Source organism: Symsagittifera roscoffensis, chromosome 5 (assembly GCF_963678635.1).
Source record: "Symsagittifera roscoffensis chromosome 5, txSymRosc1.1, whole genome shotgun sequence".
NCBI lineage: Eukaryota > Metazoa > Xenacoelomorpha > Acoela > Convolutidae > Symsagittifera > Symsagittifera roscoffensis.
This window is the reverse complement of record NC_087066.1, coordinates 58,316,961-58,336,649: the sequence shown is the minus strand read 5'-3', so window position 1 is coordinate 58,336,649 and position 19,689 is coordinate 58,316,961. Positions and strand designations below refer to the sequence as shown.

General features: G+C 33.9%; 1 protein-coding gene across 2 annotated transcripts in view; it reads left to right on the top strand.

The window, feature by feature from the left end:
- Positions 1 to 8,151: 8,151 nt before the first annotated feature.
- The window catches only part of LOC134845626 (peroxiredoxin-2-like), a 49,604-nt gene continuing 38,066 nt past the window's right edge, over positions 8,152 to 19,689 (top strand). Inside the window, exons 1-4 of one of the 2 annotated variants that reach the window (XM_063862624.1) lie at positions 8,152 to 8,164; positions 12,106 to 12,243; positions 12,604 to 12,720; positions 15,047 to 15,189. In XM_063862624.1, the coding sequence (XP_063718694.1) occupies positions 12,166 to 12,243; positions 12,604 to 12,720; positions 15,047 to 15,189 (338 nt within the window). In that variant the 5' untranslated portion in view covers positions 8,152 to 8,164; positions 12,106 to 12,165. Of the gene's footprint in view, positions 8,165 to 8,186; positions 8,346 to 12,105; positions 12,244 to 12,603; positions 12,721 to 15,046; positions 15,190 to 19,689 lie in introns of those variants that run through there. The other variant, XM_063862622.1, reaches the window with a different exon arrangement.

Here is a 19,689-nt window from a genome sequence, read left to right as displayed (position 1 = left end):
AAAATCAGATATATTATCTTGCCCTATTGAAACTTTTTTGAGCTTAATTCGAACTGGAAAGTTAAGTTTGATTGTTCTTCTTAAAGTTGACCACCACTGAAATTTGGTTTAAATTACAAACTTAAAAGACAACTCGCAATGTACTCAGCGCAGCCGTCACGCCAGCTTGTTGCAAGATTACCGACAAAAAGTAGAACTTTAGAGACGGTTCTACTCTCACCGGTGACCTTGAACCGAACTTCTTAGATTTTGAAGAAAAAAAAACGTTTCAGGTTGTCGTTTTTTTTTTGCGAAATCATAACGAGGCCAAACTGTGCCTTTTTATGAATTGTAAGCGGATTCCGCAACAGGCAAAAATCAGATTTGTCACGGATTCCGCAACATAGCTACTTTTCTTTGATCTTTTCTGCTGTTTTGGATTCCACGGACAAATAGCTAAGACAGTGTGTTGCTCAAAATCCTCCAAAACTTTGCCGGAACCAGTTTGTGGAATCCATGAACATCTAATAATCATAATATATGTGTGTTTAGTAAACTTAAGCTGTCGCGGAATCCGCAACTGTAGGTGGAATCCGCAAATTGTAAGCGGATTCCGCAAACTGTAAGCGGATTCCGCAAATTGTAAGCGGATTCCGCATAAAATTGCGGGATCCACTAACATTTGCAAAATCCGTTTACATTTGCGGAATCCGGAACAACTACCTATTTTCAACTCTTGCGGAATCCGCAACAAAATCAATGTGCCCACAAAATTTGCGTTACAGCTATTTGTGCGCGGAATCCACTGAAAATTTGTGATTGGATTCCACTTACTTTTTGGAAAATATTTAAAGATTTGTCTCTGGAATCCAGGAAAAAAACAGACACAAAATTTTGCGCCTATCCAGTGCACAGTTTGGCCTCGTAATGATGTTTATATTACGTTTTGTATTTGTTGTGATTTTTTTGCTACGAGTTGTCGGGGTCCCGCTATCAATGCCACTTCATTATGTTTTTCTTTCACTCAACTTTGAAACTTTTTAGTTTTAGGAAGCTCAAAATAATTTCACAGTCCTCGCTCCCCAATTGAAACTTCAATAAATTTATTATTTTTATTCTTAAATATGGTTGTCAAATAACACATATCACTACCAACATTGCCATGTGGCTTAACAAGTTTATTCATTTGTTTGTCCCTTTTAATTCTAGAGGCCAAAATCTGTTTCCCTTCAGTGCTTGAGATCCATAAAAAAAATTTGAAAAGGCGCACGCAGCACTCGCCCTGTAGTTTCTTTTGAAATTAATTCATCAAGATTAACAAAAAAACAGTTTGAGCTATTCTAACTATGAGACACGGACAACCAGCATTGCCATATGGTCTCAATTTTTTACCTTATTTAACTCTACCATAATTTTTTATAACCAAAAACTTCTGTCAATTTTGTTTCGGCTAAATATGTCTTAACGGCAGAGTTGAGAACAAAAAGATGGCTGATCTAGAAAAAAAATGTACGAAACTTAAAAAAAAAACTACTGCGTATGACTGCCTAGGAATAAAAATTATTTACAATACAAGCGCTATTTTTCCATTTATTTTCTTTCTAGATTAGCAATCAAATTTATAATCATTTTAACCCAATCATTCTCAATGCAGCAAAAAAACTAGAAAATTTTTTAAAATTTTAAGAGGATAGCTCAAATCATGACAACATCCTAACTGATCCGATTGAACTTTACGGTATCTGCAGTATTGTAAAAAATGCTTAATTTAAAAAAAAAGATTTTTTGAAAAACCTTCAGTGCAAAATGAAAAAAAGGCGGCGAGACAATTTACTATGTTTCAAACTACCCTATACCATTCTACCCTATGCCATTATACCCTACATACCAAGCTATCCTATACAAATCTACGTCATGCTAATCTGCCCAATATACGAATTTACCCTGTGTCGATTGGCCGCATAAATAATGAATCTTTCAAAGTTCTAATCAGAATCGGAAAGATAACAGCACGTGTTAATTCACTTGAGTCCGAATTAACAGGTTTTAATCCTCAATTTACAGGTTTTTTTCCCCAATTTTCCAAATAACGATCAAAATTGAATTTAAAACTACCTCATTATACCAGTTTTACTTGTATACTATTTACCAAAATGAGTCAAATTTCTTGGGGTCTATCCCAACAGAATCGAGGAGCCCTTGTAATCGATGGCCACGAGTTTACCAAGAAAAAGGGAAAAAATGGAAATATTCACAGGAAGTGTTTAAGGTGGGCGTCCACTAAATGCAAAATGACAGCAATAACCCGAGATAACGACCTTATTCCCTGTAGATTTGAACACACTAACGAAGTTTTTTCTGGTCGCTGAGATGCAAGGTTTCTCGTGAAAAAAATGAAACAGGACACAAAAACTCAGCAAGTACCAGTCAATAGCATCATTATAGCAAAATGCCTGCAATGTGTGTCCGAAGAAAAGATAATATACTTAGCTCTTCTTTTCCGGTCGGCAATTAATCGAGACCTCAATCGACAGAAGGTATATGAGAGACCCACAGTGCTTCCAATTGTTGACTGACATTTTGAGGTACCGAAGCAACACGATAGCTTTTTTGATAGCGGCATTGAAGATCCAGAAAGGGTGCAAAACTTTTGAAGTCGCGACAAAATCCAGAAATTGATATTACATCGAGATGTTTGGCTGTACGACGGAACAGTCAAAATTTGACCTACTCAAAAATGTCAACTTTACACCATCCACATTGAATTCGCTGGTTTTTACTCCTCCGCATTTATGCTCTTTTGCCAATCAAAAGAGAGTACGCATACAGAAATCTACCGAAGGGGGTATCAATCATCACCAAAAACACCAATCCTCACCGCATTCTCCTCGGTTTTGAACGTGCAGCACTAAATGCTTTCGCAAGTCATCATGCCGGAGCGTTGCCCAAAGGCTGCTGTTTACAGTTATGCCAAGCGTTCAACCGAAAAAAATCAAAGTGGTCCTGGAACCTGGGCCTGGAACCAAAAAATATTAGATTTTTCAACTTGTAAATAATTATTGGGAACAATTAAATTATCCGGTTCATTTTGAATTGATTTGTTTTGCTACGCGTTCTTGATAAAGTTAGAGAATATTGTGAGTAATTGCACCAAGTTGGCCAAATTGGCATCTTTCAAACCTCCATTTGTCTACAAAAATGGCCTCATGAAAGTGGTACCTATAAAATAGAAATAAATCTGAATAAAAGACGGAACTAAATTATTTTTAGTATTTGATGTTTTTCGATGTTTCATCAGTTTTTCAATGGTTGTGCCATATTACAGAGCAAAAGCGGTTTAAAAAAATTAAGAACAGTCCTGTTATATCAGAAATTTTATTGAGCTTGTACATTTCAACTCAACTTGGGACAATATCCAGGCCATTTCATATCAGATTATTTTAGTCTTTCTGCATAAAAAAGCAATAATCGCAAATTCTCGATAAAAATCCAGAAATTCGCCAAATACACAAACTTGAAACCTAGAGAGCTTAGCCAATTAAAGTAGAGCTCCCAGAAGTCTGAAGTATCTAAATATATTTTGAAGAGAAACATATTTTTTGGGTCTCAGTTTTCACGCGCCTGAGTGGAACAGAGGGGAGCAGATGCCCATCTCCCCTCAAGAATCTGACTTCCTCGCTGCACAAAGCGTTCCCCTTTTCGGTATTATCGTACAATTTTCCAAGAAGTGTCAAAAATTGGAATTTTGGCCCGTTTTTCAAAAATGCAACTGCGGCGCCAAAGATGTTTGCATGTTAGGGTCGTTATGGATTTTTTAAGAGCTCGAAAAATTTAACTGGTCACTAAAAAAAGGTTGCCATTTTTGACAACCGCTCCTCGAATAAACTCCAGATCCGCCCCTATGAGTTAATTAGTTCTATTTGTAGAATCGGCTCACACGCGAAATTAAGTAGTTATGCCATCGTATCATAGCATAATAGTTGCATAATAGTCTTGGTTCTTTTAGCACCCAAGAGAATTTTTCTTTTCATCGTACTAATGGATTTCTGCGGCCATATCACTTTGTACAAATCATTTTTTTTAAAACTAAGCTCAAATCACTACAGTGTTTACGTGCACTATAAAATAAAACACCTATTTCGATCGGGCCATGAAAAAAATCAGGCTCAGTAAATCTCCTCTTTAAATGTTTTTAGATATTTTAATGTATATGTTTTTAAAAAATTAGCTCAAGCTGATATATTCCTTGAGTCGTAAGAAAAGAACAAAATACCTGTCCCGAATAAGGAGAAACACGAGAAACGGATTATGCTTAGACAGGCTGGATAGCCTTTTATAGATCCTCTGGGAATCGCAGAAACCACAATTATTATGTTATTGTTTTAATTGAAACTATTGCTTGCATCATTATGAAAATCTAATGATCCAAATGCCCTTTAATTTTCCCTTTCAGAATGGAGGTGAGAACAATTACTCTCAGAATGGACCAGAGAACATTTCCTCAGAAAATGTCAAGTTTATAGTGATGTTATCATCGTCTAGTGACGCAATAGTCTAACCAATATATTTGCTTGAACTTAAATTTGAACAAATCGGTTTTTTTCGTTGCTAGTGTGCTAAAAGAAGAAAGGAAAAAACGGCGCTTATTTAAATGATTTAACAGTAGTCTTGCGTGGGTGTTATTGATACGCTTACGTTGAAAAATGGCGAATTGTTTCTTTTTCGAGAACTGGGACTAAGATATTGAACTTCCGGTCGTGAACCAAACGCAATTATGATGTTTTCTTTGAACTTCAAAGCCACTGCATAGTTTTTTTCAGACAGCAGTGGAATAAAATAGTTATAATACCGGATGACTTTGTAACTGAGAAATCAAAAGTCCAAATGTCTACATAACTTCTCGAAACTAATTATTTTAACAAATATTAAAAAAAAACTTTTATAAGCGCCAAATCAGGTACTTTGTTGCATAACTGTGCACAACGGCAGTGCGCATTCTTCCCAATTAAAATGCCTCCATTCTGTCTTTGGTAGCTTAATCCTTTTTTGCATAGACAATGTATTCATAAGTTTGATGTAAAAAACGACCCTATTTAAAATGATTCAGTAGAAATGTCAGTTTATGAATTTGGTTGTAAATAGAAAATCTAACAATTTAAAAAAAAAACCATGTAAAGCAAAAACTGTAACATGCTCAAATAGCGGGCACCTTACCTCCTCTCATCTCCTCTCATCTCCTCGAGAAAATACTAGATCCCCCTGCATAGGTGATTTGATTTTGAAACTACTCGATTGTTTTGAAAACCGCATTCATGATAACTACCTAATTCCAAACACATTTGTTTTTCATACAAAACGTTGTCAAATTAAGTACAATGCTTAAAGCCTATTTTTATCGGTGGTGGCGGCAACAGTAAAAAAAAACAACTAAGCATTTATTTTTTCGACTGTCAATTAAACTAAACAGAAGCTGTAAGTAATTTTTTCAGAAGTTTTTCCGCTATTGAAAGAGCAACAACTCAAAAAATTCTCAATATCATTAAACAAAGTTAAAGATTGTTGACTTTGACAGCTTATTAAAAATTAATCGTCAAATGCTTTTGTGAAATTCGTGAAACAAAAAAATCATGAGACGACGTCGGTGCATAAGGAAACTTGACTTAGTTGCATGCTTGCGCAAAGAACTATATTGATTTCAATACCAATAAAAAACAATTCATCGGGTCGCGAGACGCTAAAAGTTATTTACTGTTAATCAAAAAATAGACAAGATGCATTAGGAGCAAAAAAATTAGGAGTTGGAATTTGATGGTTTTGTTAATTTCGAAGAAGTTAACTCAGATAGGCAGGTAAGCAATTACGGCTCTGTTAGCGCGGTTGTTATAAAATTAGATTGAACTTTTATACAAAAATCAAGCAAATGCTTTTGAGTTGGGCAAGTGTTTTTGAGACTTCAGCAAACGACATAACGTGCGCATAATTTTTGTCGTGCTTGCTGCTAAATTTTGTCATGAGATTCAACCCAACATTGAAATCACAAAAAAATGTCTCGACCTACTCGCAACTTTTTTGTCTTGACTACAAAATAACTGAGCTCGCTCATCGTATGCCGGTGAGAACTAAACCCGTACCCATTAAAATCACTGGGAAACTTCCACATTCTTCACGTCCTACTTGAATCTATTTTCAGCTTTTAATGTTTCATTTCTTATCTGAAACTAAGATCTGAGTTAGCGAAAAACATTTTTATAAATTTTTGATATGAAATTGATAGTTTACAAATTAATAAAGCTACTGATCATGTGAACATGTCATCATGGAGCACTAAGTGTTTAAAACTAGCAACTAATAAACACCTACAGATCGTAATAAATGAATGAAGTCGAATTTTTTTTCGGGAGAGCTAAAAAGAGCGTATATTAGACCGATTTATAAGAAAGGAAACAATAGAGCAGCTGAAAATTATCGGCAAATTTTTGCTAAATTTTTAAAAAGAATTTCATTAACACGTTTAACTTAATGTATAAAGAAAATCAGCATTTAAATAATATGCAAATCAGTGATCTACTTATGAGATATGTTCTACTAGACAAAAAAGATATTAGATCTGATTTAACCCGTTTTTAAAGGATCCAGCGGTTATTGTTCCGACTTTCGATACAAAAGTAACGGAATATTTGTGCTCGGGTGGGTTTTTTTTTTTCAGACAAATTTCGACTTTTTAACTAGCCATATTTGACGGAATATTTTAAAATTCGAAAGCTATTGTTGTCCTGAGCTTAAATTTGAAAAGATATTTAACCTGTGATCATTTTTCGTAAAATTGTGAGGGTTTAAAGATTGCCATTTTGGCCATTTTGACCAATTTGGGACAATTAACGCGCAATATAATTCGCGCTATTAACGCGTAAGCGGAGACTCAATCCGTCTTAGACATCGTTCCAAATTGGTTGAAAGAAGCTTATTTGCCATAACTGATTTGTTACAAGGAGCGAAACCCATTGTTTTCTACTTTATATGGCGTGTGGGGGGATGATTTTTATAGAAAAATTTCAAATTTTGGAAAACAAATTTTCATTTTATTTTATTTCATTTATTTTTTTTATGTTGTTTATGTTATTACTGCTTCATAAACGTTAAAAGGCAGTCGGAACTTTCAGGGCTTCGCCCTAATACGAGCTGTCTTGTATTTGTATTTTATGATTCATACATACATAATATAATTATTTCGAGCAAGTTTTTGAATTTGCAACTTTTCTTTAGCAATATTCAACTGCTATTAAAGTTTTGAGTGATATAACATTTTTCAAATTATATTTTTAGTCTGTCTATTTTCAAAATTTATCAAGCTTTGATTTTCATGTGTTTGTGGATTTCCCGATGACTCTCTCGATTTTAAGGAATCATATTTCAGAAATTTTGATGGATTTTTGGCTATGAATCTGCCAGTGTCTGGCAGAAACTATGAATGAATGGAATTTAGAATAGCCAATATTGCATCAGAGCAATGGAAATTTTCAGACCTAAAATAAGCAATAAAAACAATTTTCAGGCCGGCATTTTTTCACAACCTAAATAACCATGAAGAAGCATATTTCAGATCTGACGTTAGATTTGACATAACAAATTCCTTAAATATCTTTATTTTATCCTTTTACGACCCATTCAGATCTAATTTTAGTTCTGAAACAGAGCATTTACCAGGTACGGGCGACACAATTTTCATCAAAATTCGAATTGATTAAAACCGCCGTCTTTTTTGCGTGAGCTTGGGTCTATAATTGAGAAGCGCTCGTTTTTATCGAATCTCCCATGATTTTTCTTTGGCACGTTTGGAAAAAACCGTTTGATGCAACCACTCCAGTTTTTTCTTTTATGGACAATTTTTTTATTTAGTATCGAAAGGACTCTGACAATGAATAGGCGTTTTTCATTGTATAGAAAGTGCTCTGACTCAAAATAAATTTTAAATGAGAAGCAATACGCCATTCGAGGACACTAATAAAGTCAATTTTCTGCAAAGCGGATATTAAAACTCTAAGTGACGACTTTCTCATAATGCACAGGTTAGAATTTGGTAAAAACAAAGCCAACCAAGCGTTTGTTGACGGAACAAAAATTGATTAGAAATAACCAAAAATTTGGATGTTAATTCAGTTTGCAGAAAAAACAATTCCCACGAGAGGTAACACTAATTCACTTATTTAAATTGGTTTTCTTAATTCACTTATTTAAGCGCAGATGAGCTATCATTATTTTTAGAAATATACTACAAATTTATTTTAAACATTTTCAATCATTTGATGTCGCGCAGGAATTCGTTTTTGGACTGTTCATTACAGTGTCACTGGATCCCTTGTTGCAAGGTAGAAGCAGACAAACAATTAAACAACTCACAATTTATGTTTAATTTAAAGTCTTTTAATTTAGGTTAAATTGTAATTTTAGACGGAGTGTAAAGTTATTTATGTCGAAAAAATTTTTAAATTCGATTTTCGAAGAAAGATCGTGTTATTTATGCTTGGGGTAGTTTTTTTATTCATTCAAATTTCGGAGATCAAAAAAAAATTTTCTATAAAATTTTTATTACCTCATTGAACATACGAGCATCCGTGAGTTCAAACTAAAAAGATATGTTCTACCTCCGATTAATGTTTGTTAAGCCCTGGGGTTTGCCAATTGCCAATTTGGTCATGCTCTGCAAAAATTTTTAGGCTATTATTGTGTAAGCGGAGGTTCAATCCGTCTGAGATATCGTTCCAAACTGAATTGAGGCATACTGTTTAGTCTGTTTACTACTTCGCTGGTCGATAATTTTCAAAAATAAAATGTGACTTTTTTGTGAGATCTTCATTAACTGTTTGAAGCAAACACTACTCTATTGATTTTATAAAGCTTTCGGAAAATGCAGGGTTTTCCTATATAACGAGCAGTCTTTTTGTTCCGACTTTTGAAGAAACTGATTGAAGATATGTGCTCGGGTTTTTTTCTCCAGACAAATTTCGATTTTTCAACTAGCAATTTTTTGACGGAGTTTTTATCTTCCAAAAAGTATTAGCGTCTTGAGTTCAAGTTTAAAAACAGCTTTCTACTGTCATTTTATTTTGAAGTTTTGGTGATCTAATAAAAGTCACCAAAACTAATTCGGGATAATTTATGCACAATAAAATTCGCGCTATTAACAGCGGTGATAATTAAAGTGATATTTAATCCGTCTTTGAGATTGTTACAAATAGAATTGAAGCATGCTTTTTGGTTCCTTCAATTTTTTTGTATTTGTGAAATCTACTAGTTTTAAACAAAAACGTCTAGATTGAATTATATGACCAGAATTTGCCTTTAAAAATATCTCAAAAAGAACAATTGAGTCTTGCTTCTTTCAAAAAGTAGTTACAGAAAGTAGTAAAATAAGGACAATTGGCATTCTGCCACCTAAAAATAAATTGGCAAGTCTTTTAACCCAAATTTTTATATTTCCATAGAGGATAGCTTTGATCATTTGTTCTTGGCTTATGTAAATTTTCTGTTGAAACTGGGAGTAAATGTTGTCCGAAATGGACATTCAAAACAAGCATTCTAGATAGTAAAAATTTGAAGTTGCGCTTAATTTTGTCCACTAGTCTGGACCCTCATGAGTTTCTGATTTTCTTTTGTCGCAAAAAATCTTGACATCGTAAGATATACACTAGTGGAAAAAGAGAGCAAATGATCAAAGCTACTTTTTATGAAATCTTCAAAATGTGTTTTTAATGACTTACCAAGGTGATCCGAGTCTTAAAATGACATTTTTTTTCGTCTGCAATAAATTTTTCAATTTGCGCAAAAAAGTAAGAAACACTCAAATTTAGTACATATTTCACAGTGTTTATTTCACTTTTCTCGTTGAGAATGTTTCACGTGGCGTGAACACTTTTTTCATCGCTTATTCAAGAAAGAATTTACTGCAATGCAGAACGTAGTCCAGATGAGGAAAACTGGCACTTACAGACCCGGATTACATTGGTAAGTCATTAAAATCATTTATTGATAGTTTCGAAAACCGTAGCTCTGATCATTTGCTCGGCATCAACGTAAAAATCTTAGCGAATTTTGAAAGAAATGTTGTCAAAAGTAGACATTGAAAACAGGCAATTTAGAAAGTTAAAGCGTGAATTTGCGCTTATGTCTCCTCTTTATTGTAAATTATCAGAAAAAAGCTTAAGATATAAATTGTTAAATTACAGGTGTGCCTCGTACAAATAAACGCAGTATTGAATGCTTTTAGGCAAGTATGCATTTTTTGACTCCAGTTCAAGTTTATGCAGTAGATAACAACCATCTATATAATCGCATCATGAAGCTTCATGAATAAATCAAGACACGCAGTGTCGAGATATGAACAAAGTGCAGGACGCCATAAAAGTTGTTGCTTGTCTGGTATGAAATACATGCAAAACAATTGAACAAAACACCCATATTTGAAACTGTATTTACGTTAGCAAGCAATTTTCATACTTTTTCTTTGTTTTTTTGTTTTGGTTGATTGTTCTAGGAAAAAGGTTTCACTATTAATTCAAGTATTGATTTAGTTGTTCAAATATAGCACTATTATTTCAAGTACTGCTTCAAATTTGGCACGGAAAAATTTTGAGCACATGTGTTTTGATTGCTGAAAAGAAACAAATTTCGTTCAAAGCTTTATTCGAGACATTGGAAAGCTTAACTTTGGTTTCAATGTCAGTAAACGTAAACGAAAAATGTTGCGCTACTCCTTAGAAGTATGAAGAGTTTGGCTTGGCGTATTTATAACAAAATTGGCCGATTGGCCACCTTAAAGTTTTTTTTAAATCAAAATGGGCTAAATTTTTTAAATCAATAAAAACAAGGTTCAAAATTAAAATTTACAAAACTCTTTTTGTTCACGTTGAAGAGAAATACAGGTAGCAATTTTAACCAGTGTTGACAAAAATGCTATTCGCACCATTTCACGCATTGATATATGTATTTCTCACTCATTGTATTAAAAAGAAAAGTTTTTTCTCCCAAATTATGAACTTGTATGACCAGCTTGGCTGCATAGTTTTAAATTATATGACTTTTTAATTTTTTTTCTATGATTCAAAAAACACAAGAAGGGTAACCATTAGTTTAAGGGGCAATACTATCAAAGATCAACTGCGTTTGAGGATTCGCCATTTAAGTTTTATTTTGAATTTCACTCAAAATTATATTTAAAAAAATGCCATTTTTGCTGATGCAGAAAATTCTATTTTTGAGAAAATGCTAGTGAAACAATTTCCATAAATGAGATTTGCATGACTGACATCTTTCATAATCTTCATGTTTTATGGCATTGTATGACTTGATAAATGAGTTGTTTCATAAGTGCATGGATGTCAACCCCTTATTGTTACATCACATGAGTAAGAAAGATAGCTAGAAAGACAAACAGCAAGAGTTACATAGATAGTTTGCAACAGAATAAATCTTAGCCAGTTTTACAGTGGATAAAAAACAGGAAAAATATGCTTTGAAGTGGAAAATTTGGAATTAATAAACCGGTTTTTCATTGGATGGTTTTCAGTTATTGGGGCAAAAATTCCGAATAAACATTATTGCGAAAAAATTCCGAATAAACAGTGTTGTGATGTTGTGAGAATCGGAAGACTGCAACTATTTGATTTAACGATTTTTTCGTCTTGTGTTATTTCCATTACTATTTTAATACTAAAACACCTACGTTAAAGTGTGAAATCTAATTGGGTATTAAAACAAAAAAGCCTTTGATCAAGCTTCATTTTAAATGCAAATTGTGGACCACGATTTCTACCAGCTGAAAAAAAAACATTTTCATTTTAAGCCTTCATTTGCATCAAAATTAACGGCACAAAAATAAATCATTTTCTTTTCATTGGGCAGTTTTGTCGTTTAATATTTATCTTAAAGCACATTGAGGAAATTAAAAACCAGAAGAGTATAAAATATCGAGAGACTTTGTTCGTTGAAATTCATTTAAAACATTTGACTCAGTTTGGATTCACTACAACTTTACGGAGCTGATTTACAAAACGTAAATTGAACGGACGGCTTTCGTTTCACTTAGTTTTAATGAAGTCTAAAATCGTGAAAAAGTACTTCTTGTTTGAGAGGTCAGCCAGCCCAAGCAATTCAGATTTGTCTATAATATCGGGAGCAGGCGACGGCGAAATGGCGCCCGCAGTTCAGATCCGAAAACCCGCGCCTGATTTCACGGCGACTGCATTCTATGACAACCAATTCAAAAAAGTAGGGATGAGCGGCTAACCCAAATATAAATTTCTGATTTTTTAAGCTAAGAAGGTGAGGGCTTCATTACTGTTAGCTTTTTTAATATTTCCCAAATGTTTTTTAAAATAATTTCTGCTACTTTATGTAATTTATTTGATGTTTCACATTTCAAAAATTTAGATTAGTTTCATTATAGTACCCCAGAAAATTATAACCCTCTGATAAAACAAAAACCCTACTGTGATTAAAATTTTTTTACTAGGCTGAGGGGGGGTTATAAAAAAAATTAACAAAAAATAACAAAAAAATAAATTAAAATATGACCTTTTCTACATCCTTAAAATAACAATAACCGCAGTTGCGCATCCCTATTAAAAGGTGACGAACAAGGACTACCTGGGCAAATACTTGATTCTGTTCTTCTATCCGAGTGACTTCACTTTCGTCTGTCCAACTGAGATTATCGCATTCAGCGACCGCATCAAAGAATTCAAGGCAGGTCTTCTGCATAGAAAATTTAAAATGGCATCCTGGCGGACTGAAAAAATTATACATTGCTAATAGCAAACAAATATAAATGGTAGAATATCAAAGACCGATCGGGTATAAAATGAAGAAAAAAAACGGAAAAAAACAAAAGCTTTGACGTTGTTCGATTATTTCATTAATTTTTGACAAAATTTTTTTTAATTGTCTTTAAACGCCAGTCAGAATATTCACGGTTTTGTTCTGTGACGAGCAGCATTGTTTATTATAAAAATCATAAATTTTTCAAAACAAGAACTAAATTTGTGTTTGTAATATGCGTGTATTTGTGTTATCAGACTTCTCCTCCCACCGTACCAAGTGGATTTTTAATACAAGATCTGAAATTTTTTAGTTCTTACATAAGTATATTCTCAGATCTGAATTTTGTAATTTCAAATCTTTGTTAAGTATTTAATTTATGTATTTCAAACAAACTATTGAGTTTCGAATTTTGCAGTTTTTGCAGAACTTAATTATATTTAGATTAGTAAGCGGAAAAAAACTTCCGATTTATTAAATAAACATTTTTTTTTCGAAATAACTCTTTTATTCAACTGTTTTGAAAAATTTCCGAAAACCAATAGAAGACATCAAGCTTTTGAATTTCAAGCTTATACATTTTCGATATTTATCCCATGCATTGGGAACAGCATTTCATCAGTCTCCGATGAGAGATTTTGCAAAATACCTGCTAGCAGCTAGCAGAAGCCATTAAATACATAACTATCTAAAAAAAAATTGGCAGAAAAAACGGCAAAAGCAAGTTTTCAGATCGGAAATAACCATGAAATACAAATTTTTAGATCTGAAATAAACTTTTCAGATCTGAAATAATCAAGAAGAATAATACATTAGGTACGAAATTAAATCTTGAAAAACCAATTTTTAATATATCCAAGCTTGATTTCAACGTTTCACAGCGCATTCTTAAAGTAACCAAGCTTCATTTTATCATTTCACAACCCATTTTAGATATGAATTTTAGATCTGAAAAGATTATTTCCGATCTGAATAAAACATTTACTAGGTACGGGCTATAATTGTAGTTCCTGCGAATCGCAGAGGAGCTATCAGTAGGCCTTAACAGTCCTGTCGAGGATAGTCCATTTGTATTATTTCCCCACATTCCAGACTGTGTTATTTTTGTTGAGCGAAGCTCTTTTTTTGCGACTCAAGGCCGTTTTTGTGCGTCTAGAACTTTCACGTGGTACCACTATTGCAGCCAAATTTGGTCAGGTTGTGGTAGACCTGAAGCTAGAGGTCAAGTGAGAGCTCGTCCTCACACACTATCATTGCCATGGCATGGGGTCGATTGCACGATCTGACGATTCTAAAGTGAACGCCTTACCACTATGCTAAGTGCCCCTATAATCCTAAAATACTCATAGGGCTATGAAATATTACATGCATGCGCATATGAATACGAAGAGTTTCATGGAATAACTTTATAGTTTGGTCAAAGAAATGCGGATAAAAAAAGCAAAAAAGTTTCAAAAGATCAATTCAGACATGTTTTCTCCAGACATGTTTCAACTTTTTAAGACGAGAGTCAATAATAGCGTCTGCAAACGTTTCATGTGCTGAGCTCAAACCTTAAAATCTGTGTTCCGCAAAGTTATAAGAGTTTATAACTAGCCATTTTGGGCTAGTTTGAATTAAGGTACTGGTAAATATAAATAAATATTTTTCTATATATGCTTAATATATCTCTGTGTTTTTAAAAGTGTGAGTAGGAAAAGGGGGTTTATTTTCAAAAAACTCATTATGAGAAAAATCTCATTTATTGAATCAAACTATACTCCCTGGACTTAGAGACCGACGGAATAGTCAGGGCGTAACCCTGATAATTTCAGTGTTGCTAACGAAAGTAAAATTAGGTTCACTTAGAAATAAATCTTCTTACAATTGAATTTAGCGAAACTTTCCAAAACACTGAAAAAAATATAAGATAAAGCGCAGTTTTGGAAGAGCTTTTGCACAGTTAGACAATAGGCATTGAAGCGGTGATCCGATTCTACAGATCTAAAAAATTCATTACAAAACATTACGCTGAAAATTACGGACCACAAAGGGCTATACGGCTCATTAGGAAACAAATGAAAAGCAATATTATTCAGGCAATGACATTCAAAAAGTGATGCGCTAAGAGTTTGGCTGCAGGGGGTAGGAGTTCATTTCTGGATTTTCTTGTATTGCTTGAAAGAAAATCTTGTCGGAAGTTTCATGGAAAAGTTCCATGAACTTCCACAAACGTATTTTTACAAAAGTTTTCACGTGTTGAACTTGATTACAGGAAAATAATTGCGAAGTGGTTGCCTGTTCGACTGACTCGGAGTACTGTCACAGGGCGTGGGTCATGACAGACCGGAAGAAGGGGGGTCTGGAAAAGATCAACTTCCCCATTCTGGCAGACACTACCCTCGAAATATCCTCCAGGTCAGTTTGCTGTTTTACAAGATACAAAACATTAGGAAGGTTCAGATAATCGAAAATATGCGGAGTCCAGTTCCTCGTTTTGAATTCAGAATTTCGAAAACGAAATTCATAATTTCTTTATACTTCCTCTCTGGCGTCTCTCAATCCTCATTCTTGAAGTCGATAAAACTTTCTAAGCCGTTTTGGACGCTCAATCGAGGTTAGAGAAGCTGAAAGAACTAAAATTTAAAACAAAAAATTTCCGTCTTTCGAGATGCTTAAATTCGAGCGAAAACTGCTTTGCAGCTCGAACCAGTCTTAACAAAAAAAAAAAAAAAAAAACAAAAAAAAAATTTGGTCAATTCCCAAAAAGAAACTTGCGAGCCATTGGATTGTACAGCAATTCAGACAAAAATTAAGACGAGGTGATAATCAACTCAGCGCGAAAACGGAAACCCATAAATACACAAGATAGACGGTTACGGTGCAAATAGATTAGAATGTTCCGACTGTCTTAAAATTCTTTAATTTATAGTCCGTTTTTTGCGTGGTGTAATAAACGGATCTGAATGAAAAACTAGAGCGCAAGCATATTCGACAGTCATATGAAAACAAGCAAATTGGAAAACAATTGTTTCAGAAAAATGACAGAAAAACCAAAAGATCCGCAAAAATACTCAAAAATGCGCTTAAGTACTCAAAAAAGTACTACGTTTAAGTACTACGTTTTTACCATTTAAATCAAGCAGTTGTAAGCTTTTAAGCTATTAAATAAACTATTGTAAACCTGCTTGCTCATTCAAAACTAGACGAAAAATCAAAGAGCTTCAAATCAATTTTTCTCCACACTGGGAAAAATTATTGAAAATTTTTAAATTTCGTTCGAATCACAACTGAAAGGGCTTTAAATGATTATTTGTTTTAGCTGATTTTGCTTGGAAAAAAAACGAAAATCAAGAAAAAAAGTTAAAAAAACTAAATTACTTCCGACACAAAGTTCCTCCCCATTTTTCAGAGGGTCGGAAATTCTAAGAAGAAGTTAAGTTTTTGAAAACGACCACAAAAAGTGTGATGAAATATTGGTCCGTGTCTCTAATTTTTTGCAGCCAAATTAACGTCCTAACGGAACACTCATAATTGAAGGATTGTCGTCATATTAATTGCATTTTAAAGTCCTATCTGCTGTTATTTGGGTTTTAAAAAAATCTACAAAATTGGTCTATTTTTTTTTTTTTACTAAACCCCCCTTCTTCTAAATACTGGTTGCCAAATTTTTCCAAAGAGCCTCCCTTTAGTATAACTTTATGGCATACATCCATGTTTGCCTGACCAACCTCAAAATTTTTCTACAGGAGTATTTGGCGCCAATACAATTAAATTTGAGAGGAGAGCGCGCGCCAAAAAAACGCATTTTTTTGGTCAAAGTTTTCCAAAAAGTGCCTAAAAACCCTTTTTTGTCCTGTTTTATGAAAAAAAAATTTTGCATGCGGCGCACTTTTTTTTGACAAAACAAGGACCCTATTGTAGTATTTTCGGAGAGCTCGGAAAATCAAATTGATCGACGTAAAAAAAGGTCCGCAAAGCTTTTACAATTTTTGGAAAAAATGCTCCTTCCCTTGAAAAAATTCTGCGCTCGCCAATGCTTTTCAGTAAACTTCAGATAAGTTGAGCTAGCTATATTTTGATCTCCAAATTTTATATTGGAACTTACCGTATATAAATTGGTCTTTAGTAAATTGAAGGGATAGCTAGATAGTTTATGAGGCAAATTGCTCAAATTTAACATTAAAACCAAAAAACAAAAAAACTCTGCAAATAAATGTTTTCGGTTTTTGACGTGTATGACTTCAATAATTATTCAATAAAATTATTTGTTTTATTGGCTTAATTTGGATTGACTTTCATACGACATTATTATTGTGATGGTAAGATTTTGCACCACTTAAAACTCAGCCAGCTAACTTTGTATTATTATGCAAACTGTTGATTGTGATTTGATCTTAGTCGAATGTGATGTTTTTGGTAGTATTTTTCAGTAAACTTCAGTTAATTTTGTTTTAAAACAATTTCGCTATCCGATTTTTCTCTGCTTGAATACAATTTTTTTCTAATTGGTATTTTAGAAGCCGTTGAAAAATTGTCAAAAAATTTTACACAAGCTGGGCTACTTTTTCAGAAACTGTTTAAAATTAAATTTCTGTTTCTAGAAAGATTTTGAGCACGAACTTTCCAAGATGGCCAAGATGGACCCTAAATTATAACTTTCCAATCATGAGTCAAACATGGTCGATAGAGTCAAACAGGGTCGACTCATGAGTCGAACACGGTCGAATCATGAATCGAAGATGGTCGAATCATGAGTCGAAAAGGGTCGAACCATGAGTCGAACAGGGTAGAATCATGGGTCGAATCAATAGTCGAACAAAGTCGAACCATGAGTCGAACAGGGTTGAATGATGGGTCGAACAACAGGGTCGAATCATGAGTCGAACAGGTTCAAATCATGGGTCGAACCGGGTCAAATCATGAGTGAAACAGGGTCGATAGAGTCAAACAGGTTCAAACCATGGGTCGCACAGAGTCGCAACATAGCTAATTTGGGTCGCGCAAAGTCGCAACATGGGTCGCGCAAAGTCGCAACATGGGCCGCGCATTCGGAACATAGGTCGCACAAAACTTCAGTAAAGGAATTGTTGTCGGATTTTTTGCTTGCATAAGCAATATACAGATGCCGATTGCAAAATCATCCAGTATATGTGAACTTTTAATGTGCAGTCAGCTAGATCAACATATGTGCTGATCAAATACAGGACCGCCACGAGAAGGCCTACACATGGTCCCAACGTAAAATATAAGCAATCTTTTTAGGGCAACAACAAACTCGTTACCACAAAAATTGAAAGCTTGAAACCATTCAAATCAAACATAAATCAGAAAAAATAAATGAATATTAACAAAAAAGACAATAACTAAATGAAACACACTTACCACGAAGCTACAGTTAGAAATAATTTTTGGTACCATATGCACGAATCGACTTTTTCCAAAAAATATTTAAAACTATTGTTAAAAACAATTGAAAAGGCGCAGCACACTCTTAACCTGTGAAATATAAGACAATCGATTGAGATTGAAGACTAGCAAATCCAAAGTTAGAAAAATAACAAAATTTTCACCTTTAAAAAACCGACAAAAAATGAAAACAAGATGCATTTTCATTGAGATGTCAGAAAAAGCTTTTGTACAGTTTCGAGCAATCGAAATCAACAATCAGACTCTGTTTCTGCTGGCTTCCGGAGAGTTTTGCCCAAAAAAGTTTTTCTCTAATATAAAATCCAAATTATAAACGGTAAATATGATATTCTCCAGTTTTTTTTTGATACCATATGCACAAATAGACTGTTTCCAAGATATACTCAAAAATATCGTTAAAAACATTTATGAAATAGAGGATAATGGATTGAGATTGAAGATTGGTAAACCCAAAATCCGAAAAAAAAATTATTTTCACCTTCCAAAACCCGACAAAAATTAAAACAAGATGCTGCCTCTGAATCAGCTCTCTTCGGGAAAATTTTGCCCCAAAAAGGTTTACAATCACGCTGAATTTTGGAACGTAATTTACTTCAGCGTTTTAACTTTAAAATAATTGCTTTTTTTTAGTTTTCTTTGATTGCAATAAGTTGCAGTTCAAAATATATCTTTTTTTAAAATTTCAATTCGAGTTTACAGGCATACCATAACGATGTTATTTTTTTCATCCCAAATTCTTGCTGTTCACGAATTATATAACTAATATAGAAAATTATATACAACATTTGGGACACATTTTGTCATCCATCGAGGATTTTCGTAAAAAATTGCTCTATTTTAGGGCGGTAAGTAAAGACAAAAAGTGTACATCCACAACGGTATGTCGAACTGACTTTTTTTGAGAACTCGCTACATAATTATTTTGAGTCGCAACAGTCGCAACATACCTTATTTAAGTGGTGTAAAGTCGCAAAAGACCTTATTTGGGTCGAGCAAAGTCGCAAAAAAGCTTCTTTGGGTCGCGCAAAGTCGCACTTAAGTCCCCGACCTCGACCCGGGAACCAAAAAATGCTTGATCAAGTCGGTCAAAACATAATAAATTTTGGTCGAGTCGGTCAAAACATTGCCATTTTTAAAAAAAGCCGGTCAAAACATAGCTATTTTTGGTCTGGTTGATTGAAACGTAAGTCCAACAACTCAACCCGGGCTATACGAAACTTTGATGCTCAAGTTTGTGACCTTTTGTATTATATTTTGCGGCTGCCCAGGCTGAGATTTTCGACACATGATTTGACAGAAACGGCCAAACGATGTCCGAGTTTTTTTTGTCAAAGCCAAAAAAAGTCGAACCATGTCCGGTAAAATCGAAAAAAGTCGAACAAAATCGAACATTGTCAGGTATAGTCGAACAAAGTCGAACAATGTCCGTTAAAGAAAAACAAAACCGAAAACGGACATCGTTCGAATGAAAAAAAAAATGGACATCGT